At 36.5% G+C, this 26,864-nt stretch overlaps 8 protein-coding genes across 8 annotated transcripts; 7 read left to right on the top strand and 1 right to left on the bottom strand. All coding sequences in view use genetic code 12, as the record gives it.

Moving 5' to 3' along the window:
* Positions 1-550: 550 nt before the first annotated feature.
* KGF56_002795 (uncharacterized protein) lies at positions 551-2,134 on the bottom strand (the record flags this gene model as incomplete). The annotated part of the gene is made up of 1 exon (XM_049324063.1): positions 551-2,134. The coding sequence occupies one exon, from the start codon at positions 2,132-2,134 to the stop codon at positions 551-553; it is 1,584 nt and encodes a 527-aa protein (XP_049180143.1).
* Positions 2,135-4,623: 2,489 nt separating this feature from the next.
* On the top strand, positions 4,624-5,622 carry KGF56_002794 (amidase; the record flags this gene model as incomplete). Its single annotated transcript, XM_049324062.1, has 1 exon — positions 4,624-5,622. One exon carries the CDS (start codon positions 4,624-4,626, stop codon positions 5,620-5,622), a length of 999 nt encoding a protein of 332 aa, XP_049180142.1.
* A 2,264-nt stretch (positions 5,623-7,886) lies between these two features.
* Positions 7,887-10,127, top strand: KGF56_002793 (uncharacterized protein; the record flags this gene model as incomplete). Its single annotated transcript, XM_049324060.1, has 1 exon — positions 7,887-10,127. The coding sequence occupies one exon, from the start codon at positions 7,887-7,889 to the stop codon at positions 10,125-10,127; it is 2,241 nt and encodes a 746-aa protein (XP_049180141.1).
* Positions 10,128-12,408: 2,281 nt separating this feature from the next.
* KGF56_002792 (uncharacterized protein) lies at positions 12,409-14,922 on the top strand (the record flags this gene model as incomplete). The annotated part of the gene is made up of 1 exon (XM_049324059.1): positions 12,409-14,922. The coding sequence occupies one exon, from the start codon at positions 12,409-12,411 to the stop codon at positions 14,920-14,922; it is 2,514 nt and encodes an 837-aa protein (XP_049180140.1).
* Positions 14,923-16,704: 1,782 nt separating this feature from the next.
* Positions 16,705-17,934, top strand: RNR21 (ribonucleotide-diphosphate reductase subunit; the record flags this gene model as incomplete). Its single annotated transcript, XM_049324058.1, has 1 exon — positions 16,705-17,934. One exon carries the CDS (start codon positions 16,705-16,707, stop codon positions 17,932-17,934), a length of 1,230 nt encoding a protein of 409 aa, XP_049180139.1.
* A 351-nt stretch (positions 17,935-18,285) lies between these two features.
* KGF56_002790 (ribosome biogenesis protein TSR3) lies at positions 18,286-19,257 on the top strand (the record flags this gene model as incomplete). The annotated part of the gene is made up of 1 exon (XM_049324057.1): positions 18,286-19,257. The coding sequence occupies one exon, from the start codon at positions 18,286-18,288 to the stop codon at positions 19,255-19,257; it is 972 nt and encodes a 323-aa protein (XP_049180138.1).
* Positions 19,258-19,473: 216 nt separating this feature from the next.
* On the top strand, positions 19,474-23,436 carry HYU1 (5-oxoprolinase; the record flags this gene model as incomplete). Its single annotated transcript, XM_049324056.1, has 1 exon — positions 19,474-23,436. The coding sequence occupies one exon, from the start codon at positions 19,474-19,476 to the stop codon at positions 23,434-23,436; it is 3,963 nt and encodes a 1,320-aa protein (XP_049180137.1).
* Positions 23,437-25,067: 1,631 nt separating this feature from the next.
* KGF56_002788 (FAD-binding oxidoreductase) lies at positions 25,068-26,864 on the top strand (the record flags this gene model as incomplete). The annotated part of the gene is made up of 1 exon (XM_049324055.1): positions 25,068-26,864. One exon carries the CDS (start codon positions 25,068-25,070, stop codon positions 26,862-26,864), a length of 1,797 nt encoding a protein of 598 aa, XP_049180136.1.

Here is a 26,864-nt window from a genome sequence, read left to right as displayed (position 1 = left end):
CGAGAACGAAAAAAAAAAAATAAAAAAACCCCCCCCCCCCCCCCCAAGTAAATGTTGGTTTTACAAAGATTATATAGAAGACAAGTTTTTAACATAGTTTCTACACAGGCTTGGCACAGTTTTCTTTGATGTTATGTTATTCTATTAAAAAAAAAAAAAAATAAATTATTTCAATCCAATCTAAAGGGTTTGTTTTATCAATTCCATTCAAGGTAAGGACATCACCAGATCTTGTCGTACCTATTTTTAATTTAATACTTTTTGGTTCATTCTACCCATACCTGAAGAGATTGTGGTTTTTATAACCTTACTGCTTTGTGTCAGCGATAATCCTCTGGTTCCCATACTACGTGGTGTTATCGTGCAAATAATCATGTCTGTATCACTTACACCCCTTGTAGTTTATTCTAAATTTGGAAAAATTCGCGCTTGTTAGTTTAAATCGAGGGTGAAATTTTTGACCAGATTAAATAGAGGTCCCTGTTGGACCTTCTATGTTTTTTTTTTTTGATACACACATACTTTTTTTTTTTTTCCCCCCTTTAAATTTCTAAATCTTCTTTTTATTCTTTCTGAATGGACTCCATTTGCTATTACGCTTGGGCTTGATCGGTTGAGACATTGCATTTGTTCTGGAAATGCTAGTGTCATTTACATGATTGGATAAGGTTTCTTCTTCAGTAGCATTAGCGGCAAACAGATTGAGATAGTCATATGAATCATCTTCCTCACTAGAAGAACTATTACTATTTTCAATAGCTTTATTTGTATTAGTTGTAATTGTAGCATCCTCAGCTGTATAATCTGATTCATCGTAGGCTTCCTGGGACATTTTATGTTCGTCATTATAAGGAAACTCCTTTTTGTCATTAGCGTACGACTCTTCTGTAGTGGGAGCAGTAGATACTGTTGAATAAGTTGATGTCACGTCCAATTGTGAAAACGACATACATGAAGATGCTCCTTCAGTAGGTGATGAATCAATTAAAGAATATGTACTTGACGAGGTTGTTCTTCTACTTCGAATAGAGCCCGGGAATGTTTGTAATTGCACAGTTGAATGTCTCTTATTTTCATTGGTCTTGCATATAGTATCCGCAAGTACAGATTGTTCCTTTACTGGGGGTGTTGGTAATGGCGGAAGTGATGGTAGCGGTGGTAGAGATGGCATAAGCGTTCCTGCTTCTCCTTCTACTTGTGTTTGTGTCTGAGTTTGTGTTTGTGTCTGTGCCTGTGTTTGTGGTGTGCCAAGTATTTGTTTTTCCTCACCATAGTATATGAGAGCACTGAATAGTTTAGATATGAAATTGTTAAAAATCAACTGTTCCTCGCTATGAATAGCCCTAGTGTTTTCAGTCTCCACATCCACATCCACATCCACATCCACATCTTTTCTCAAAAAGTCAAGAATTGCAAATATCAAACATTCCCCCAATACGCTATAATCCAAATATGTTAAATCGTAAATTCGAGTATTCCTCATCAGTAGATCCATTATAAATTTCTGGTTAATGGTTTTACCATGAGAGAGATCAAAAATGATATTATTGATAAGATTCACCGTTGGACCTATTTGATAATCATTAATAATTTCCTTGAGAGTAGCTTCCGATATCATAAAGTTAAAGGAGTCAAGCAAATTCAACGCTTGTATTGCATTGGTTCTACTAGCTTCTGCCATTTCGCAGCTAGAAGAGTTACCTGTTAGCACGATATAGTTGAATACATAGGTGGCCAAGCTTGATTCAAAGTCTCGTCTAACTTTTTCATCATATTCGAAACTCAAATAGTACTTTTTACACTTGGGCGACACCGAATCAAAATTGATGCACAATTCTAAAGAAGTCCAAATTTTTTTCAATATCGAAATCTCATAAGCGGAGAAGGCCAATGTTGGTTCAAAATGTGATTTTGAGTTTGAAGATAAAGGGAATACGGGTGGTGGTGCTGATATATGACACATAGGCGACGCTGATGTTAAAGCGATATCAGGATCAGTTATTGTTGCTGATGATGATGACGACGACGAGGCTGTTATTGCCGTTCTTTGTGTTGTTGATGTGGCTATTGACGATTGATAGGTGTATGGTGTAACATACGGGAACATATGGTCACGACTGTACGTTGAGTACATTAACTATTTGAGGTAGAAATAGACGATTCTCCTTGTGTATTAATAGTAAATCTGGAATATTGAAAATAGTTCAAACAAGAGATCAATTACTCTATTGGGAAAAAAAAAAGAAAAATTAGTAGAATATGAAGAAGATCCTAGTAAACAGTGTTATTGTCACACTGGCAAAGTTGTTTCTCCTTTTGACCCCAATGGTCAATGTCCAATACGGGTCTTTCTCTCTTTTTTTTTGTTTTTTTTCAAAAGGGCAAGTTCCAGTAATGGAAATAGTCAATTAACTTTTTTTTATTTTTCACTCGTTAACTGATCAAATTAAGATTGATCTCAATCTTTTACTTTTTCTTCCCTGTCAAATATCTCGATGAAAAAATTTTGTCTTGGTGTGGTCGAGGCTTATCTGGGTGGGTAAGAAGCTGACTATGTGATTTCTGTTTCCTTGTCGTCATAACCGACAAAGGGAAGGGGAATCTGCTTTTGTTTTATATACGTGACACTACGCCAAAGGGTAGCCTTATTGTATGCGCTTCTTCTTCCTCCACCACGACCCAACCATTTCTTTTCTTTTTTCCTTTTCCGTAATGCATTTTATAATTATGTTACAAAACCCAAAAGCGGTAATCTAATTTACACAACGCTTATTTATGCGCAGGGTCCAATATACTAATACGTAAATAGGGTACAGGCACAGTAGCCGCAGGCACAGTAGCCACGGCAACGGCAGCAGTGCACTGCAGAAGTACAAATAAGTTGGTTGTTGGGCAAAATCCTTCTGTTTCTAGACTGAAAGCTAAGGTTTTCGATAGGGGGAAAGGGAGGATGAAAGGAAGAAAGGAAGAAACATGGGTAAAAGGAATACTCTTGGTCACTGGTATTTAGAAACTAAGTTTCCAATTGTTTTATTTATTTTTTTTGATAATCCTACAAATAATAGCATTGTGTCAGGCACATTCTTCCAATTACCAATATTAATGTTACATTACTTTGAATTGTAGAAAACCTTTTCCAGATAAGGTTGAGTTAAGATCATCGGCTTAGTGAGATATGAGTATTGAAAAATTTCTATGTAAATGGTTCCAATTCAGTTTACAGGGGTTATATGAAATTGCTCAACCTGGTATTGTAGAAGAGGGATGCTGTTGGGTTTTAAAAAAGACAACAGTAGCAATAAAAGGAAAGAAAAGAAGGGAAGTGAGGAAGGGAAGGGGAGAAGAAAAGTGAGGAAGGGAAGGGGAGAAGAAAAGTGAGGAAGGGAAAGGGAGAAGAAAAGTGAGGAAGGGAAGGGGAGAAGGAAAGTGAGGAAGGGAAGGAGAGAAGGAATTAAATCTTTCTTGCCGACATTGTTGAAAAACCTGTCATTTGAAAATTAAACATTAATCACAGTTACAGAAATTTATGTGTTTGATGGTTTGAAGACCATCAAAGATAAGTAAAGACTGAAAAGTAAACTTTACCTCCTGCATATTTCTTTTTACATTCTAACTACGATACAATATATGTTGCTACAAGTTGTCAGTTTGATTAGTGGTGTAATAAACATATTCCACTTGCTTGCAAAAATTTTATCGTCATTTTTATTTTATTTTTTTTCCCAAATTACAACATCTTCATTGAGTGTGATGTAAAAGGGGATCTTTTCATTATTGAATACAAAATGTAACCGGTATTCAACCTTTTCTTATCAGTTTTTACATCTAGTTAAGATTCAATAAAGACCCTAGATGAAGCTTTTTGGATTTGTAACTCAATTATAAAATCTCTAAAAGAACAATTGTAGAGAGTAAGGTTTTCAAGAAATTATTGCAAAAGAAATTAGATAGCAGGGTAAAACCAGCCTCTTGGGAAGAGATCCTTCATTTTAATCTGCTGCATGTATTTCTTTTGAGAAAAATTACTTGACTCTTTGAATCATTAGAAAATACACATGCAAGTCTCAGTTGAATGTAAGCTGTGGTGTAAATTGCAAAAAGACGCACCAGAAATAAAAGCAAATCAAAAACAATAGCAAATTAGCTATTTGATCAAATAACAACACTGAGGCGCTGCGTTACTGAGATACCGAGGCAACCTAAATAAGACATCGAGCTTTGAGGTTTTTCCCCTTTTCATACCCCATTATCATCTATTGTCAGAAAATAAAAACTTCAAGATAAGAAGAAGTAAAGACAAAGAGTGAGAAAGTAGCTATTAAGCTTTCCACATTGATGGGAAATTCCCTTTCTATAGTATTCCACTCGTTATCAAAATAAACTTTCAACTTTGAAAAAAGAAGAAGAGGTATACGTGTCTCAAGCGGAGATGTGAAAAATCTAGAGTCAAGATATTTCATTTTTTTTTTTTTTTTTTTTTTATTGGGTTCCTTTTTTCCTCCTTTTCTGTCCTGATCAAAAGAGGTAATTTCTACGGAGAAGAAGAGTGAAACACATAGATAGATACAATACCAGTCATATTGATCGGACATTTATGACAAGTAATAAGAAAGGAATGAAGATATGAAGTTGAAGGTTGCAATAATCCAAATAAATTCACTCTTGGGCCAACCACAACAAAATATAAAAAAAGTGCAATCGCTCTTATCCAATATCAGCAACAATAATAGTAGGTTTGCAGACTTGGTTGTGTTTTCGGAACTAGCGCTCACTGGATATAACTTTTCCTCTTCATTGCACATCAAGCCGCATTTAGAGTCAATTACCAATTATGGAGTATCGTTGAATTTTGCCAAAAATCTAAGTATTGTTCATCAGTGTTTCACGGTTATTGGATACCCCGAAATTTTTAATGGCAAAATATACAATTCAGCTGCTCTTTTCAATCGAAATGGAGAGCTAATACACAATTATAGGAAAACTTTTTTATATGAAACAGATGAAGTTTGGGGATGCAATGAAAACCCGGTCAAGGGATTCCCCGCTATAGATGTGGATTTTTCCCGCTCAAATGACAAAACCCCGATGTTGGTTACTACAAATTTCGGGATATGCATGGACCTTAATCCTTATAAGTTCGAAGCGGATTTTAATGAATTTGAGTTCAGTTGCTCATGTTATTCGAGCCGGTCAAGATTGATCATATGTCCCATGGCTTGGCTTTCACCTAAATCGCCTTCTACCAACACTGAACTAACCGAGGAGGAGAAGATTGCAGAATGTAAACAGATTGAATTGCCGTCCAATGAACCGTGTCAGCTGACTATCAATTATTGGATATTGAGATTTTTCCCCTTTTTAACTCACAAGAATAGTTTTATGCCTAAATGGTGGAATAAACTGGATAAAGTAACTGTTATATGTTGTAACAGAGTAGGCAAAGAAAAAGATATAGTATATGGCGGAAGTTCATGTATCTTACAGTTTTTAAATAATGGTATAGAGAGAAGTGATTTGCAAGTTGAGTATGAGGGAATAAGTCAACAAAATCCTAGTGTTTTATTGTTGGATACTCTTTCACAAAGTGAAGAAGGTATAATTTTAAGAGAAATAGAATTATAGTGAGAATTGCACGGAATTGCAAAACTGCAAACTGTTTTTTTACAGGGATAGACTTTTGGGGAACAGGAACAAATGTGGAGAACAATCATAATTGTAAATACTGATGAGCAACTAAAAAAGTGTCAATCTTGGTAGCCTATAAGGAAGTTGAGTTACAGATGATAGGGATACTATAACGTAGATATTACACAAAGTTATTAGAATACTGTTACATTTTCAACACTAGGGAGCGAAGCGAGCTAGTGAAGCAGTATGTAGAGAGTAGCAACACTAGGGAGCGAAGCGAGCTAGTGAAGCAGTATGTAGAGAGTAGCAACACTAGGGAGCGAAGCGAGCTAGTGAAGCAGTATGTAGAGAGTAGCAACACTAGGGAGCGAAGCGAGCTAGTGAAGCAGTATGTAAAGAGTAGCAACACTATGGAGCGAAGCGAGCTAGTGAAGCAGTATGTAAAGAGTAGCAATACTAGGGAGCAGTATGTAGAGAGTAGCAACACTAGGGAGCAGTATGTAGAGATGGTTTTTTTTTTTTTTTTTTTGATAAGAAAAAATTTAGCACTGGGGCTTTATCGATAACATGGATCTTGCTTAACTTTCGTATAATATAACAAAGCAAAATACCAAGCCAAGTCGTTTCTCCATTTTGGAAATAAACAATAATGTGAGATGGAGATACAAGAAAAACAAAAGATGAGATATATACCATAGTGAAACAAAAGCATGAAATATATACCATAGTGAAACAAAAGCATGAGAAATATACCATAGTGAAACAAAAACCTAATTTGGATCTCCCAAACTGTGAAAGATTTACATACAAGAAAATTTTCTTAGCTGAAAAATACACACCACAAACTTTGTAGATTGTATCTGTAGGTTTTAAACAAGGCACTAGATATTGGACAAGAAACTATATTCTAATTCTACAAGGCACCAGTAACTCTAAGAATTGTTCTCTTGCAAGTTTGCCAAAAAAAAAGAACAACAACCTTGCAAGGGAAACCATATTTGTATTGAATTGCTACCAATTTTATGGGATCCGAGTCGTGTGTCGATTTCAATTTTTCTTGGCCTAAGAAAAGTGATTAATATTATTATTCATCCAAATACTATTTATCAATATTAATTAAATACGATACAAAGATATTAAAATTCTGATTTCTACCGGCTAATCGATTTAACATTAAGACTCCTCTTAATTTAGCTACTCATTCCACTTTCTTTTCTTTTTCCCAGTAAAGAGAACAAACTCTGTTGTGAAAGTATACTGGATAAATTCCCATCTTTGTACAAACTCATACAAACCAAAATTTTACTCTAGGAGCCTGTAAGATCTGCGTAGTATTTGTCACGCGACCAAATACTTCAAATTCTTTATAAGGAAAGAAGAAAAAAAATAATTATACATAAAATGCAAAAAGGCTAAAAAATTAGTAAAAAAAATTACTAAATAAAGACGCAACCTCTTTCCCGATTCAATCTGATATTGACGAGAGATCTGTGTTATCGAGGATATGTTTCTATTGACAAGCATATGTCCCTGTTATTAAGGATACGCCTCTCGTAGATCCAAAACATATATACACACAGAAAGAGAGAGACTAAAATCTAATTGGTATAAGCTGAAAAAAAGAGACGGAGAGAAAAGATGGACTTTTCTTTTATCGAACTTTCCTCATGCAAGAGAAACTTACTATATCTAGATTTCCACAAAGACTAAAATTATAATAACCAGCCGTATTAATTTCCTCCCCACACAAAAACATACTGGCTATTTACATAATTATCTTTCTGCCCGTCTCTATCAAGAAATGAGCTCTTTATACTCATAATAAATTCTTTGTTACTCATTATCATAATATAAAATAACCTTCAAAAACGACTCCTTTTTTTTCCCACAATAACAAAGAGCTTTATTTTCAACTGAGAAGCTCATAGTTAAAGCTTCCTTACTACAATTGGGCTACTTATTGATACCCTATTTTCTGCTTTTTTGGTACTCCTTGGTTTTTTTTGTACTCCTTGGTGCTTTTTGGTGTTCCTTGGTGCTTTTTGGTACTCCTTGGTGTTCCTTGGTGCTTTTTCATTTTTAGGTGGTTTTTTCCTTTTTCGTTATTTCAGCTTTATTCCCTTCAAGGAGGTTAGTGCCTTTTAACCTTGACCTTTGTCCTTTGCACATAGTTCTTTACCCTTTGCACATAGTTCTTTACCCTTTGCACATAGTCCTTTACCCTTTGCACATAGCCCTTTGCTTTTCCCTCTTCAAAGATGATAAAGCTATATCCAAGACGAATATTTATCAAGTTAGTCTTATTCCTTACAGTGTTTTATGCCATTTTTATATCAATAAAATTAATACTATCTCAACCAAATCTCCGACAGTATTCATATTTAATAGACCAAAAAATAAACCTCAAATACAATGAAATATATTTCAATTTACTAGCCTCAAAACATGACTTTGACTCAAATACCTTTTTCCAAAAGCAGGTTGAAAAAATTACTGAAACATCAATTACCAACGATAAACTTAGTATGCTATGGAATCTAGAGAAATCAGGTTTTAAACAAGAGGATACACTGATTTTCGAAATTGAAACACCTTCCTATTTTTTTGAAAATATCGAATCCCCTATGGTACAACCATTTGACTCACGATTTACCATTGGAATATATTACCAATACTTGCAAAATGTAAATTCATCAGTTCCTTTCCATTGGTCTGACTGGGTCGACTTATCAAAGATTTATAAATTTCTAATCAATATCGAAGATACAAGAGAAAATGTATGCTCTACCATCTTTGATATCTCATCACAAACTGAGCTTATCAAAGGTTCACAAATTAAACAAGTGGAGGAATATTGCCGATACGAGCCTGATTCTTTACTTGGATACAAGATTATCAAAGAAACAGGTCCACAAACTGTGCAAAATCGTGAACTTTTAGGTAAATCGTACTTGTTTTCCACAGCTCCATCACCAAGGAAATTGATATTTTTAACAAATAATGGCTCGTTTCAAGCAAATGTTGAAACTCCTTTAAATCAATTGGAAAACTCGATATTGTACAACGACATGATCAACAACTTACAAAATCCAACAAAGGTTAATGTATTGCATAATTATAATTCGTTGATTTCTTCAGCACAATTGCAACAGCAGCATATCACGCAACAAGAGTTGACTTATCAAGTGTTGGGAATTCCAAAAGCTGATTTCAATATTGATCCGGAAACTGTAATTAACCAACTATCTTCTAGCAAACTACCGCTTTCTGATATGGAACAGCAATTTCTTAGCTCACTCAAATTCAGCCACGGTAATACCGATCCCCCAAAATATTTTTACGAAGCTAAACTTTTGAATTCTATTCCTGATGATTGGCAAGGAGAGCATTATGATTGGAGATTTTTCAACGGTTTGACTGTTGGCAAGGATAAACAGGCCATTGTGTTACATCGACTAGTCAAGAACTATCTCAATTTCGCGCGCAATCATGGAATAATCACGTGGATAGCACACGGCTCGTTGCTTAGTTGGTATTGGAATGGAATGGCGTTTCCTTGGGATACTGATATTGATGTACAAATGCCCATAGCTGAATTGTACAAGCTCGGCCAACATTTTAATCAAACATTAGTTATTGAAAATGCTGCTGATGCAAATGGTGAGTTTGATGGTATGGGAAGATACTTTGTGGATGTTGGATCTTCAATTACCAGTCGAATCAAGGGAAATGGTAATAATGCAATTGACGCGAGATTTATAGATGTTGATACTGGACTATATATTGACATCACTGCTCTTGCAATGACTGATGCAAAATCGCCATCGAGATACGATTCAATGGTTTCACAGCTAGGCAAGGATGCCCAAATGAGAGTAAAAAATGCTAGAGGCGGTGAAGCAGGAAAAGATGCAAACTATGAAATAATCAATAGTGAATTGCAGCTTTATAATTGTCGAAATAATCATTTCACATCGTATGCTGAAATAAGCCCACTTGTGCGAACAACGGTTGAAAATCAAATAAGTTACATTCCTTATAACTTCATCACCATATTGAATGATGAGTACAATCTACTGTCTTTATCCAAGAAAAATCATCGAGCATTTACTTTTTTAAATAACTTGCGATTATGGTTTGACACCAAAATCATCAAAAGCCATCTTGATAGAAAAAACAGTGATATATCAAGTGAAGAACTCACATATGGGGAATTACACGCTATAAACAAACTATCGGTAAAGGACCACTTGAATTTATTAGCATCAAATCCTGCTCTCCTTAAGGAATGGCTTCAGACTCATAAATTCACCAAATTACATTCTCAAGAGTTGAAATTGATTCGTAATCAAGATTTCAAAAGTGTTCAAAATCTACAAAAGGATAAGGAGATTGGAAAACCATTAAGAAGTGATTTGTTTATGGATTTAGTACATCATGATGAGGATTTGAAATCATTGAGTTTTGAAGAACGAGCAAAGAAGTTTTCTAATTGGTAGATAAATACTCTACTCCACTATTGGACAACACTATCGAGCAACACTGTCGAGCTACCTCACTATAGAGCAGCGCGAAATAGTGTGGTAACAAGTTACAGAGTGTCGGTGGCAGCTAGTCAGTGTTGCTCTACTGTCTCGCTCTGCTCGATAGTGGGGTAGCTCGATAGTGTCGGTCGATAGTGTCATGAATGATGATTACAGGCATGCGCAGACAAACAATAGAATTTTCTTTTCATCAAGAATGCTCTAATCTAATTGTTTCCTAATTCAACTTTCAACTGCATTGTTACAATGCAGTCGAAACACACTTTACGAGGGGAAAAGGGGAAAGAAGAATAATATTTTACATTTAGTTTTTCACAAAATGGGGTTGGATTCTCAGCGTTGCCACGCACCATGCTAGATTACATTCCGGGTGCACCATGCTAGATACATTCCAGGTGCATGTCTGTGCTTTCTAAAAAGTGAGTAGGCTTTTGACATATTACGGAATTAATCTCGCTCTGCTCGATAGTGTCGCGCCTCTATATAATGATCTGGTGGTACTAGTCAGTGCTGCTAAACAATGTTGCTCCACTATCTCGCTCTGCTCGATAGTGTCGCTCTACTCGATAGTGTCGCTCTGCTCGATAGTGTCGCTCTGCTCGATAGTGTCGCTCTGCTCGATAGTGTCGAATATTGTCTATATCTTTCTTTCATGTAAGTTTTTTGCAATCTTTTTTTTTATTTTTTTTTTCTTAAATTGCTTTGGATAAAACAATAGAGATCAGATAGTGATGTTTGAGCCGCTTTATTGAATCTATCAGCTAAAAAAGCAACTATCAAGCTGAAAAGGAAAACCGTGCATATGCAGCGACACTATCGAGCAGAGCGAGATAGTGGAGCAACATTGTTTAGCAGCACTGTCGAGCAGCACTATCTTGTAGACAGATACAAGTAGGACTATGTATTAAAATAAAAAGACAAGTGTTGATGCAAATTTTGATACAAGTTGTGACAGTCCTGAGACAAGTCTTGATAGTGCTGTGACAGTTTTGAGACAAGTCTTGATAGTGCTGCCAGTCCTGAGACAAGTCTTGATAGTGGTGCCAGTCCCGAGACAAGTACTCTTTTATAGTTTGATTATCTTGTTTAGCCTATTTTCTTATCTCCCATAGTGAATAATGTGTAATGACATAATTGAAAATAGAAATTACGCAAACTAAAATTTTTCTTACTATTTTGATTGTCCGGAATATCCATTTGAATTGGGTTATTGTTTCCAGGATTAAAAATAGCCTAGCCAAAAAAATATAGCCTAGCCCAAAAAAAATAATGTGTAATAGAGCTAATGTGTAATAGAGCTAATTTAGTTTAGATGAATTGGAATTTCATCCTTAGGGGACATTTCATTGAGGCTTGGGTACGAGACCTTTAAGTGAGACTTTAGATCCAACACTTTTCTAGAGTGCACAAATTCAACATATACTATATTCACTCGTACATAGACAATTCCACTACATAGACAATTCTACTACATAGACAGTTCTATATTCCCTCGTACATAGACAGTTCTACTATAGACAGTTCTACTATAGACAGTTCTACTATAGACAGTTCTACTATAGACAGTTCTACTATAGACAGTTCTACTATAGACAGTTCTACTATAGACAGTTCTACTCTATATATTTGCTATTACGGATAATTGCATGAGCCATATCTTTTTTTTCTTTTTCAAAACAACTTTAAAACTAGGTTATGAGAGAATAAGTTTGCAGAAAATTATCTAGGCCCTTAAATGTATTGCTCTGTTAAGCAAAAAACTAATAGATTGATATTTCCCTGTGCGACACTGTCAAGCGGAGCGACTAGCTCTCAGCAACTAAATATATTGCTCTACAAAATCACATTGCTCTCACTAAATCACATTGCTGTTAATAGATCCATATTATTTCTTTCCAAACTCGAAACAGCAAAGTTTCAAAGTATTTTGTAAAGGGATAAAAGTCTTATTGGCTTATTGGCTTTATTGGCTTATGCAGTTTTGTCTTGTCCATGTACAGTATGCAAAGCTCAAGAAATTACGTAGATTGATTTTCCTCCATACAAAGAGAGAGAGGTTGAACTGCGGCTTTTTTTTTCTTTTTTCTCTCTCTCTCCCATACTATCTGGGCTATATATAAATATACAAGTAAACCCACAAGAGCCGTTTCTTGGATTCTGTTATTGCCATTTTCTTTTCTTTTTACAAGCAAGGGAAGTAAGGGCACTTTATCTTTAGCTTTTAGCTCTTTATATTATGGCTTTCAGTATACTCTCTCCCAAGAAATTAAGGAGGGAGAAGAATAAGCCTGTGCTGGCTTCTTCTTCTTCTTCTGGAATAGAGTCTTCCTTATCTCAGGGTGCTACCAAAAGCAATCAAATTTTTACAACCGATTGCAATTTTGCTGCTAATAACTCTACGACTTTGCAACCAAATTATAATCTGCAGAATACAATAAGATATGATGATGATGATGATGATGCTGGGCTTGTAACTCCTCCAGAATTTGCAACCGTACCAAGAGGCAGCGAAGGCGGCGGTGGTAACAACATCGGCTATGTTTCTGGTGCCGCCGCAGCAGACGCCGGCGCCGCAGTTGGCGGTAACAACATCGGCTATGTTTCTGGTGCCGCCGCAGCGGGCGCCGGCGCCGGCGCCGCAGCTGGCGGTATTACTCCGTCTCAATCGCAACCTATAAGGGCAAGGTCGCCCTTGTCTCAACCACCAACTACTGCATTTGATGAACAAATCCTCGATCCATTACCAAAAAATCACCAACTCCAACTCCAACTGCAAAAACCAAACTCAAATTATACAACCGACAATAAAAATGTCCCAGCTTATACTTTGTTGGCTCATAGTGATAATAGCAGTAGCAGTACCGATTCTGCAAACAAAAACTCGTCATCTTTGTTACCAAAACTCAACTCATTTGTATCCCTGGATGCTGCTTCAGAGGTCTCCTCGGTTTGCGATCAGTTTTCGTTGCAATCTCCAACTTATAACAATAGCCCAAGACAGCGCCATTTGCAAAAATTGTCTGATACATTCAATGATCTGCCAAGAAGAACTTTATCGGAAAGAGCAAAAATCACCCCTTCAGCTTTTGTGCGCCAAAGTATCTATTTCTCCAATGATGCCAATAATGGTTTAGACTTTGAAACTGCTTCTATAAACTCCATGTCTGGGAGATCATTACTTTTACAGAATAAGATGGAGGTTGAAAATTTGTCACCAGAGTTTCGGCCAATTGTTACTTTATTGAATGCGCAGAGATTAAGGTCATATTGTCATGGATCGTTCCAAGTGCCCGGTTTCATTGGGAATGAAAGAATATGGTTCGAAGTTGATGCTAAATTGAGCGGTAATGAATTGGCCATTTGGAGACCATCAAACGATGATTACATCATTGATGATATTGACGAGTTTAAGCCAAAATATATCAATTTGATTGATGCAAGAATTGAAAATCTTGGAGGTTTGGAGATTCGCATTTTTCAAGATTATAGAGAGGATAAAAATGTCTTGATTAAATTCCACAATTCAACCGATCTCAATAAGTGGATAAGTGCAATTATCTTGGCTAAATTTGAATATGTAAAACTTAATGAAGCATTTACAGCTGTATTATTATCATTGAGAGGTTCCAAGTTGCTGGATATTCATGTTTTGCTAAGCCATAAAAAGAGATTTCCTCAATATGAGTGGTGCAATATTCGATTGCCCGAAGTTTCTTCCAAATGGATTAAAGTTTTTATGGTTATTTTACCAAGCGATAAACATCATTTAGGAAGAATTGAATTTTACCCATCAGATAAAAAGGTTCATAAAAAATATTTAGTTGCATATATTTCGGATTTGGCATACTTGTTTAATGTCTACCCTGAACAAGCCCATTTGATTGATTTCAATTCAATCATGAATGCATGTGGGAAAGTATACGTGGGGAAGAAATTTGAACATTTATTCCCTTATGAAGACCCAAGGAAACTTATTGCTAAAAACCATTCAATGTCACGTTCGGGGTCAAACAATTCTCTTTCCTCGCTAACTGAAAAAGTACCAGCTGGTGGTGCTACCCCCACCAATACCAACAACACTGCTACACGCTCAAGGTCAAGCTCAGTGAATTCTACAAATTCGTTTTTTAGCCATTCGCCAGCAAGTTCTATGACGTACACAAGAGAAAGATCCGAGTCTACTCCTGTTGCGTCCGCTAAGAGGTTATCCAAGCTGACTTCTCAATTTGATTTGAACAAGACAAACTCTAGCTTTTTCAAAAAACATGCTGAAGAGTTTGTTTCTACAAATACTATGTATATCATGCCTGTTCCTCATCCTGGAGTTTCTGCTGTTGAAACAATGATGAGAAATTTCATTCCCATAATTGATGCATTCAAACTATATGGACGTCCACATCGTTTAATCAGCGATAAAACAAATGCAGAGTCAATGTTGTTTGGATTACCTTTCTTGCCACACTACCAGTATCTTTCTACGCGCGATGCAGAAGAAGCATTCAGTATCAATTTCCATAATTCAATGAATGAATCTCAAATGGAAAAAATATTGAAGGATAAAATCAGTGAGTTGCAGTCTAGAAGTAAACCATATCGTGGGCACGGCAATATTGGCCAATTGTATGAAAAATTGGATTTGAGTTTTGATGAGATTACTTCACCTGTATTGAGTCCTAAGTTGGGTGACGATTTGCCAAGTTTGGGAGAGCCAATTGCTTTGGGAAGAATTGCCAGTCCATTAAGCGTGTAGGAATCGAAGAAGAGAGAAGGATGAAGTTGACACTATTGAGCGACACTATCTCGCTCTGCTCGATAGTGGAGCATCACTGACTAGTGATACTTTTATTTCATCAAGTACAAGTACAAGTGAGAGTGAGAGTGAATCATTCTAGTTTTGCTTTTCTTTCACTTGTAATGGCTATTATGTTATCATGACTTTAATTTTTTTTTTTATTTTTTTTCTTGTTTTCATTTCCATTTGCTATTTGCTAGTTTTGTTGTTTACTATTTACTATTTCCTGTTTTGCTTATAGAGAGAATCATGAGATTTCGATTGGCTTTTGATTTTGTAGATATATTGCGTATATATATGTTTATGTATGAAATGATTCCGAAGATCGGAGAAAAATACTCTGACACTTTATTTAAAAGCGATTTAGGAATAGCCTATCACTTTATTTACAAGCGATAACTAGAAATACTTTATTTAAAGGTGATAACTAGAAATACTCTATTACTTTGTTTAAAAGTGATAACCAGAGTGTGGACTTAGTCCTAGAGTTTCCTGGCGACACAGTTTTACGCGGAGACCTGCCCCCCTCAAGATCGAATCATTAATTTTTTCCAGGCCCATTCTTTTCTAGGCCATTTCTCTTTTAGGCCCATTCTTTTCTAGGTAAGAAAGAGAACTAATATAAATTGATAACTATATTAATAATTTCTTTTTTTAAGCTTTGTTATTGGGGAAAGGAGTTTGTCACTTTGTTTAAAAGCGATATTTACAAATTCTCCGTCACTTTGTTTAAAAGTGATATTTAGAAATTCTTTGTTTGTCACTTTGTTCAAGTTTATCTTTTGCACCCAAAAGGAGAAGGATCAAAAAAAAAAAAGAAAGAAAAAAAATAATTATAAAGAGAGAGTTAGATTTTGTGGTTGTATTTTTTTACTTAGTAATCATGACAAAGAATCAAATTGAAAATAATCGATATTGTAAATCAAATTGAAAATAATCGATATTGTAGATCAAATAGAAAAGAAACAAAACAGCAATCCAAATAGAACTGCAAACCAAACCAAACTGCAAACCAAACTGCAAACCCAACTGCATTCCCAACTGCAATCCAACTGCAATCCAACTGCATTCCCAATGAAAAGAAAACAAAGATGCATATAGGTTTTTCCATCTGATAAAGATTCACCCGATAAAATAGACACACCTCAACTTTCTCGTCTCTCTCGTTTAGCTAAAAACAATAGAAAGAAAAGAAAAAAAACCCAAGACGCGTGAAAGACGCGTGAAAAACGCGTGAAGAATAAAAAATTGTGACACGTTACACGTCTATATTATTCCTCTTTTCAATAAAAGTTTTGCGCATTTAACAAAACTTGATTCAATTCAATTCTATTCAATTCAATCTTATTTCTCAATATACATATAGTCTTTAACTAAATGTTGTTACTTTCAACAAACTTGATTCACAAAAAAAAAACAAGAAATATCGAAAAATATGTCATCATCACAAAAATCACCAGTTTTCATACTTTTCCCTATTCTTGTTTTGCGATAAACCTTTTGCAGAACTCGGAATACGATGCTAACTTTCTCCTAGTATTGTTTTCTCTTCATCTCCTTCTCTTATATAAATACTCCATCATGGCACCACGTCTTGAACAAATACAATTTTTTTTTTTCCTCTCATCTTAAATTTTTTTCTCTTCTTCACCATAGTCTTTTTTTTTTTTCACTAGTATTCTTTTTTTTTTTTTCACTAGTCTTTTCATTTAACAAGCAATAGAAGTATATCAAGGAAATATGTCTGTTGATACACCAGCCACCGGTCTTTCCAAAAAATTGGATACATTCGATATTAAAGGAGGCAAGTCCCTTTGTGACGCGTTAGCCGAGGCAGCAAAAGCAAAAGATGAAGCAAAAGGTGATGTCACATTGACTAAACAAAATTTAATTGAAAAATCTAATAACAAGGAAACATCTTGTAAGCAAGAAAATGAGAGCAAAACAAAAGAAGACGTTTTAAAGGCAAATAGACGTAAACTTAAGGAATTGGAAAAAGATGAACCACTACTTAAAGAAAACCCTAAACGGTTCGTTATGTTCCCTATACAGTATCATGAGATTTGGAATTTTTATAAAAAGGCAGAAGCTTCATTTTGGACCGCTGAGGAAATTGACTTGGGTAAGGATCTCCAAGATTGGAAAAAATTGAATGACAATGAACGATTTTTTATAAGCAGGATCCTTGCGTTTTTTGCTGCTTCCGATGGTATTGTAAATGAAAACTTGGTGGAGAATTTTTCTGCTCAAGTACAAATCCCTGAGGCAAAAGCCTTTTATGGATTCCAAATAATGATGGAAAACATTCACCTGGAGACTTACTCATTATTAATCGATACTTATATCAAAGACCGCAAAGAAGCAGATTACTTATTTAATGCAATTGAACATATACCTGCCATAAAAAAGAAGGCCGAGTGGGCACTTAGATGGATAACAGACCCTGAAGCAAGTTACGCTGAACGTTTGGTTGCTTTCGCCGCTGTTGAAGGTGTGTTTTTCAGTGGCTCGTTTGCTTCCATTTTCTGGTTGAAGAAAAGAGGTGTTATGCCGGGACTAACATTCTCCAATGAATTGATTTCAAGAGATGAAGGTATGCACACAGATTTTGCTTGTTTGTTATATAGCCATTTGGAAAATCGTCCAGAAAAGTCTGTTATTGAAAAAATCATTACTGAAGCAGTGTCGATTGAAAAAGAATTCTTCAACGATGCATTGCCCGTACACTTGCTTGGAATGAATGCTGACCTTATGAATACTTATGTCGAATTCGTTGCTGATAGATTATTGGAGTCTTTAGGTAACGAAAAAGTTTACAAAGTCACTAATCCTTTCGACTTTATGGAAAATATCTCCTTATGTGGTAAAACCAATTTCTTTGAAAAGAGAGTTTCTGATTATCAAAAAGCTGGTGTTATGGCTGGTTCCAAAGAGAATAACAATGCTTTTGCATTCGATGAAGATTTTTAATTGATTTAATACAAAAAGAAGATAAAGCAAAAAGGAAAAAGAATAAACCTAAAAAGAAAAAGAAAAAGAAAAATCCTTAAAGGAAAGGGATTGTTAGCACTAATTGTTATGTAATTAATAAATTTTTTTTTAATTTTTTTCATTATCAATAAGTAAAGGTAGAAAGGGTCCTCTCAACTCGTCACTACTGTGGTCTTTGTTGAAAAAGATGGTCTCTTCTTAAAACTCTCTTTTGCCTTTTTTCGCAGTAACTGGCGAAATGAAAAAAAAAAAATATGTTTTCTCAGACATCATCATCATCACCATCATCATCATCATCATCAAGTTCTTCATTTAAGTTGACAGAGAAAAATGGGGAAGGGAAAGAACAAGGCCAGTGAAGACAGAACAAGTGGATCTCGAACATCTAACGGACACAAACTGAAACAACATCATCTTCGAAAAGGAAGACAAGAATTAGGATCATCAGCATCAGATGGCGCTACCTCATCGAAACATAAATTCCCCACGAAACTAGCCATGTGGGACTTTGACCATTGTGATCCAAAGAGGTGCAGTGGTAAGAAACTCGAACGTCTTGGCTTGATCAAGAATTTGCGTGTAGGGCAGAAATTTCAGGGAATAGTAGTTAGTCCTAATGGGAAATTGACTGTTTGTCCCAATGATCTAGAAACGGTTGAACAAAATGGGGCAGCAGTTGTGGAGTGTTCTTGGGCGAGACTTGATGAAATACCGTTTAGTAAAATTGGCGGGAAAAATGAACGACTATTACCTTATTTAGTAGCTGCTAATCCGGTGAACTATGGAAGACCATGGAAATTGAATTGCGTTGAGGCATTGGCCGCATGTTTTGCCATTGTGGGTCACAATGACTGGGCTGAATCGTTATTACTGAACTTCTCGTGGGGTTTGACTTTTTTGAAAATAAATCAAGAGTTGTTGCAAGTTTACCAAGATTGTAGTGATTCAGAAAGTGTATTGAGGGCACAAGAAGAATGGTTGGTTAAGATAGAGCAGGAGTCCAAGCAGAGAAAAGAACAGGTACATAAAGAGGACGTTTGGATGTTGGGAAATGTGAATAGAAAAAAAAGAGATGATATTATGGATAGTGATGACGATGTGTCGGAGGAGGAGCTAGAAGAAGAAGAAGAAGAAGAAGAGGAAGAAGAAGAAGAAGAAGTAGAAGAAGTAGAATACGATAAATTTGGTAATATAATTGAGAAAAGGAAAGAAAAACAATTGTTGAATGAAATCAAATATGACAAATTAGGGAATGAAGTGGAAGAGGAATTGAGCGAGCAAGTGGATGCGCTATGTGTATAAGAGCTAAATAGAACAAGCAAACATTTGACGTGTTTCCGTAAAGTCTCTGAGAAACTTGTATCTTGCAGTCTTTTTCTCTATCTTGAATGGTTGAACCAACTCAAGATGAAAATATGCGCTTGAGAATCAAAGCTAAAAAAAAAAAAGGAACAAAAAATGGAAGAAAGGTTCAAGTTCTTTTCCAATTGATCCGTCCCTTTTTATTTCCCCAACAAGATGAAGGGTATCCAAATTGCCGTTGATCGAGGTGGTACCTTTTGCGATTTTATAGCCAAATGTCCCGGTAAAAAGGACTATGTGTTTAAACTTTTATCAGTTGACCCTACCAACTATGAAGATGCACCAACTGAAGGTATAAGACGAGTTTTGGAACACTTTACAAATACAAAAATTGCCAAAGGCTCCAAATTAAAGTTAGACCAGATTCAGAGTATACGAATGGGTACAACAGTTGCAACCAATGCGTTGTTAGAGCGAAAAGGTGCAAAAGTATTGTTGCTCACTACAAAGGGATTCAAAGATGTATTAGTCATTGGAAACCAAACGCGACCAAATATATTTGACTTGACAGCTAGAAAATTGGGTCAACTTTACGAACATGTTCTTGAAGTTGACGAAAGAGTAACAATTGCTGGATTCTCAGAGGGAGGCGGCGACAAGTTGAAGATTGATGTTGATGATGGTGATGATGATGATACATGCCTGGGCGTTACTGGCGATGTAATAAAAGTGGTCAAAGAGCCAGATTATAAACAAGTTGAACAAGAATTGAGACAGGTGTACAACCAAGGAGAAATCAAGATAATTGCTATATCGTTACTTCACTCTTATGCGTATCCTCGACATGAGGCAGAGATCGCGGCTATAGCGAAAAAGATTGGCTTTGATGTTTCGGTATCTCATGAATTACAACCAATGATAGGATTCGTTAATCGTACTTCTTCCACAGTGGCAGATGCCTATCTATCACCAGTGATAAATGAATACATTAGAAGCTTTGGTGCTGGTTTTGAAGGAGGATTGGATGCTTTTGGTAATAAACTCTTATTCATGCAATCCAATGGTGGATTATGCCCTTGGTACAAATTCACAGGGTTGAAAGCTATATTATCTGGTCCAGCTGGTGGTATGGTTGGATTTGGCAAGACCTGTTACGATTCAGTTTCCAAAAAGGCGACTATTGGTTTTGATGCAGGTGGCACTTCAACTGATGTGTCAAGATATGCAGGTAGTTTAGAACACATTTACGAAACTATAGTAAGCGAAGTTCACCTCCAGACACCTCAATTGGATATCTCCACAGTGGCAGCCGGCGGTGGGTCAATGTTGTTTTGGAAAAATAAAATGTTTGTTACTGGACCCGACTCTGCTGGCTCTGATCCTGGCCCAGCATGTTATAGAAAAGGTGGTCCATTAACTGTGACGGATGCTAATTTATTTTTGGGAAGGTTGATTGCGGAGAAATTCCCCAATATTTTCGGACCTAAGCAAGATAAACCTTTGGATTGTGAGATTGTGGCCAAGAAATTTGCTGAATTAACTCAGGAGATCAATAAAGATCAAGAAATCAAATTGACTCCTGAGGAGGTTGCCAGTGGATTTTTGAAAGTTGCTGTGGAGTCCATGGCTAGACCAATTAGAAATTTGACCGAAGCAAAAGGGTTTGAAACGTCGCTTCATAACTTGGCTTCCTTTGGTGGATCAGGTGGGCAGTTTGCAGTTGCATTGGCTAAAAATTTGGGAATAGGATATGTTGCTGTGTACAAGTACTCTTCTTTATTATCAGCTTACGGTATACAATTGGCAGATATAGTGATTGAAAAGCAACTACCAGCTTCGATAACGTATTCCGAGGAAGAGTTTGAAAAAATTGACGAAAAGATTAGACTATTGACAGCTGAAGCGTATGAAGAGTATAAGAATCAGAATTTGACTGATCTCAAAACAAGATTAGAGGTGTATTTGAATATGAGGTATGTTGGAAGTGATACTCATTTGTTAATAGCTACAAAAGTAGGTGAGCATGATGCTGATGAAAAATTTATCAGTAGGCATAAAAGCGAGTTTGGCTTCAATTTGAATAGAAAGGTGTTGGTTGACGATGTGCAGGTTTTACTTATTGCTGAGTCTGACGATAAAGAAAATCATAATCCATATGAAGAATATGCCAATTTGAAATCAACAATACCTGTTTCTCCAGGTCCAATCAAAAAAAAAGTATACTTTGAAGCAAATGGTTGGCAAGAGACTTCCATTTACATATTATCAGATTTGGAAGCTGGTTCAATTGTGCCAGCACCAGCAATTATTATTGATGACACACAGACTCTTTTAATTGAACCTGGGTCAAAAGCTATTATATTATCAAACCACGTTTTGATTGAGGTTGAGCAAGAAAAGAAACCACAATTATCCGAAACAACCATTGACCCAATTCAGTTATCAGTTTTTGGCCATCGATTTATGTCAGTTGCAGAACAGATGGGCCGCACTTTGCAGCAAACAGCCATATCTACCAATATCAAAGAGAGATTAGATTTTTCATGTGCAATTTTCGATCATAATGGCGATTTGATTGCTAATGCACCTCACATCCCAATCCATTTGGGCTCTATGTCTTATGCAGTCAAGGCTCAAATGAAAATGTGGCAAGGTAAATTAGAACCGGGAGACGTACTAGTATCGAATCATCCAATAGCTGGTGGCTCTCATTTGCCGGATATCACTGTTATCACACCAGTACTCAATGATAAAAATGAACCAATTTTTTGGACCGCATCTAGAGGCCATCATGCAGATATTGGATCTATAGCTGCTGGGTCAATGCCGCCAAATTCCAAAACCATTTATGATGAAGGTGCTGCAATAATAACCCACAAGCTATGCTCAAAAGGAAAATTCGATGAAGCAGGGGTTACCAGAATCCTTGTAGACGAACCAGCCAAGCAACCGGGAGGATCTGGTACGCGGACGCTAAACGATAATATATCGGACTTGAAAGCACAAGTTGCAGCCAACTACAAAGGCATTGTTCTTTTACAAAGATTAATTGATGACTTTACATATGAGGTAGTTAGATTGTACATGGGAGGCATACAAGCCACAGCAGAGGTAGCTGTGAGGAATTTGCTCAAGTTGGCGTACAAGAAATTTGGCTCTAGAGAATTGAAAGGTATTGATTACATTGATGATGGAACTCCTATAGCATTAACTGTTACTATTAATCCGGAAACAGGCTCGGCTTTATTTGACTTTAGCGAAACGGGTGATGAAATTTACGGTAATTTAAATGCACCTACTGCGATCTTGTACTCAGCGGTATTATATGTACTAAGATGTTTGATAAGCACTGATATTCCCTTGAATAACGGGTGTTTGAGACCAATTGAGTTCAAGACTAGAGAGGGCTCTTTAGTAAGTCCATCTGCAGACGCAGCGGTTGTAGGAGGTAACGTTGAAACTACACAAAGAATTGTCGATGTAATGCTCAAGACTTTCCAAGCCGCAGCAGGATCACAAGGCACTTGCAATAACTTAACATTTGGTACGAATGACCAAACAAGTGGGGTCTCATTTGGATATTATGAGACCATATGTGGAGGTTCTGGGGCAGGTCCTTCATGGCACGGACAGTCCGCAGTTCAGTGTCATACCACCAACACCAGAATGACTGATACAGAGATATTTGAAAAGAGGTATCCTGTGTTGGTCCACGAATATTCCATACGACGTGGTTCTGGCGGTGATGGACTTTATAAAGGCGGCGATGGTGTGGTTAGGAGCATTGAGTTCTTATATCTGCTTGAAGTATCCTGTTTGATGGAAAGAAGATCTTTAGCTCCTTATGGCTTGTTAGGGGGAGAAGAAGGGGCTAGAGGTAAAAATTACTGGTATCACAAGCTGGTGAACGGAGGATATAAACGGAAATCACTTGGCGGTAAGTGTACAATAAAAATGGGAAAAGGAGATAGAATAGTTATAGAAACTCCTGGTGGGGGTGGGTACGGTGAGCTGATAGTAAGAAACAAAGAAAAGGTTCGGTCCGAAATCGAGGACAATAAGGATTCTTGCCAATTGGGAAATAAACAGCGGGAAACTCAATTCCTAATTGAAAGCTCAAAACCAACAATATTGACGGGATCAATTGGTTTAAGAGCGAATATTCAAGACACTAACTAGCATGTATAAGATACAGATGACTAATTGAAGATATTTATTTACAAGGTGTTTTTATCTATTTGACAAAAATATACACAGAAAAACAATTCAGCCATATACGTAACTGCAAAACGAAACAATAAAGAACGTAAATTAGATAATACTGACCAAAAAAAAACCTCTCTATTGTTATCATAAGAAAAACATTGTAATTCAATATCAAAAAAAAAAAGAGAGAGAAAGGTCCAGGTTTCTAACCATATTGCATTCCCGTAAAGTGGCTCCTGCAAATATCTGACAAATGAAAAAAGCGATAAGGTAGAGGTATCAAGATTGTGAAATTGCGAAATTGCGAAATCGCGAAATAGGGAATTTGCAGAATTAGAAAGAAATGAGGTTTGCTGTTTGCATATAGATTAGTATTTTTGAGATTACCCCTCCCTCCTTGCATTGAATTAGGACTCTACCTGTCAAAATATAAAAGATCTCTTAGCATGTACCTCATTTTTATATACATTTAATACCCCCATGGTATGTATCAACAAGTACAGGGTCAGGGGACTACTAGGGAGTCAGGGGGGAGTAGGAGAGGGATGATTAGTCAATAATTATTAATCTTACTAACAATCCGGGCTTACCAGATCGTTAAGGATCTTTCCAAATAGAAAATGTGGCTTTAAAGGTTTTGCCTAATGTGACTATCATTAAAATCTGTTAGATCTAGTTTTTTTTTTTTTTCTTGTATTCTTTACTCACTTATAACCGCTTAATAAACTATTTTTTCTTTGTAAAAACTTATCTTTATAACCAGGTACCCTAACCATTCTCTATTACAACTTAACATTCTAATACGTTGATCTTTGTCATAATTAGGTGATATGAATGTGAAACTTACGGTTTGTGCGGCATCAAAATGGGAATTGTTCTCAAAAAGAAATAAAAATATAAACTGCGTTGAATTAAGTTTCCCTCGTGTCTTACGGGGTTTCGTTTAACATCCTCTAAAAAAAAAAAAAGAATAATATGATAATCACCAAAGGAATTGATAGGTATCAATCAAATTTAACATAACATTGTAGCTAGGGAAAACAAAAAGACCTGGACTGGTACAGGATTCGTACTACTTGGTTGCAATCCTTATCTACTCACGAGTTAGCCCTTAACATTGTTCATATAATAAATGTAAATTAGGTCCAGATAAGTAAAACCAATAATTACAATTCAGGAAGGAGTACCCATTGTTTTTAGACAGGTATCTAAAATACTATTGTTGGTGTCAAAACATGTGGGTTTTAAAAAAAATTAATTATAGCGTTGTTCCCCCCTCTCCCTATGCGATATGGAAAGTAATGTATACTCGCTACCTCGTATTTTTAATGGCTGCAAAATTGTTGACTCCTTTTTGCAATAGATAAAAAAAAAGACTCCTTCTTTATCGAACATAGGAAACAATGAAAAAGCTGCTTATCATCACCGGGCCGACTCTTAAATAATGTATGGTAAAACAAAAGGATATCCTATAGATGAATGAGGTACCCTCGTCCCCCTACCTCAATCCATCTAGGTATTTAAGTCGTTAAAATTGTTTGCTAGTTTGGGGTTGTTTTTTTTTTCCCATCTTTCTTTAAGGTTTCAATCAGGAAAGTACCAATATGTTTTTCAGAAGCAGTTGGAAGCACGCCAATCTTCCTAAGATTTTCCTTAGAAGAACTAGCAACGCTTCTGTCAAGATTCAAAATTCAAAGTTTTCAGGCTACACTGCCTTAGGTGTTGGTACAATCGCTGTTGGATATTTCATTGGAAAAACACTCAATTCACCTGGTCCTACAAATGATTCTGCTAGTTCATCGTTCTTCTTTAAGCGCCAAAACGCTGGCTTAGAAGATCCTTCAACTACACCATTATCTTCAATAGACCCTCCGGTATATGCCAATGAAAAACAATTCAAAGAAGGTTTAAATAAAATCATTGCAATTGTGGGAAAACAAAACGTTCAAGATGACAAGGCGGTTCGCGATTCCCACAACGATTCTCATTTCTCAAGTCACCATCCACCAGATCCCACAAAGCAAAGACCCGAAGTTGTTATTACCCCATCATCTACAGAACAAGTGTCCAAGATTATGAAAATAGCTCACGAGTATAGAATACCCATTGTTGCAAGTTCTGGTTTAACCTCATTGGAGGGACAGAATATCCACACCAGAGGTCCTTACAGTATATCACTTTCCTTCTCAAAGATGGACAAGATTCTCGCTTTTCATCCTGACGATATGGATGTGGTGGTTCAGCCTGGTGTTGGATGGCAGGAGTTGGACGATTTTCTAAAAGATGACCCGAAAGGCAAGAACTTACTTTTTGGTCCTGATCCAGGCATTGGAGCAAACATTGGAGGTATGGTTGGTACCAGTGCCAGCGGAACCAATGCCTTCAAGTATGGAACAATGAAGGAAAGTGTTGTCAATCTCACTGTTGTGTTGGCAGACGGAACTGTGATCAAGACAAGACAAAGACCAAGAAAGTCAAGTGCTGGATATGATTTGACAAGGTTGTTTATCGGAACTGAAGGTACGGCAGGTGTTGTTACTGAAATCACCTTGAAGTTGCATATACGTCCAAAGGTGGAATATATCACTGTTGTTGCTTTCCCCACGATCAAAGATGCCGCAGCTGCAGCACAGACCATTATCTCAAGAGGCATTCAACCAAATGCAATGGAGCTTTTGAACGATACAATGATGGCATGGGTCAATGGAACCTCTTCAGGAAAGAAATGGTTGGAAAAGCCCACATTGTTTTTCAAATTGGGTGGTCCCTCTGATCAAGCTATTGATGAACAGTACAAAGTCGTCAATGAAATTGCTTTCCAAAACAAAGCCCTCAAGATTCAAAAAAGTACAAATCCCGAGGAGAATGCCGAATTGTGGGCAGCTAGGAGAAATGGGCTTTGGTCAACTTATGAGTATGGTGCTAAGGTATTGAAGGACCCTAACGACGTTCAGCTCTGGACAACTGATGTGGCAGTACCAGTTTCCAAACTAGCTGATGTTATTAGTGAAATTAATGATGATTTGGTTGCAGATGGTTTCGAAGGAAAATTCTCGGTATTAGGTCATGTAGGAGACGGTAATTGTCACTTTCTTATTCTTTACAACTCACCAGACTATGGTAGAGTTCAAGCTGGTGTTGATCAAATGGTGCGCCGTGCATTGAATTACGAAGGTACATGTACTGGAGAACACGGTGTTGGTGTTGGAAAAAGACAATATATAATTGACGAGCTAGGTCAATCAACTATTGATGCAATGAGACAGATTAAGCTAGCTTTAGATCCAAGAAGAATATTGAACCCAGACAAGGTATTTAAAATTGATCCAAATGATGATTTAGATGAGCAATTGAGCACAGGTCAAATTATTGAGAAGCATGAGTGCAAATTGAACCATTAA

This window comes from Candida oxycetoniae (assembly GCF_023343755.2).
Source record: "Candida oxycetoniae strain CBS 10844 chromosome Unknown scaffold27, whole genome shotgun sequence".
Lineage (NCBI taxonomy): Eukaryota > Fungi > Ascomycota > Pichiomycetes > Serinales > Debaryomycetaceae > Lodderomyces > Lodderomyces oxycetoniae.
The sequence above is the reverse complement of the archived record's forward strand: the minus strand, read 5'-3'. Positions and strand labels throughout refer to the sequence as shown.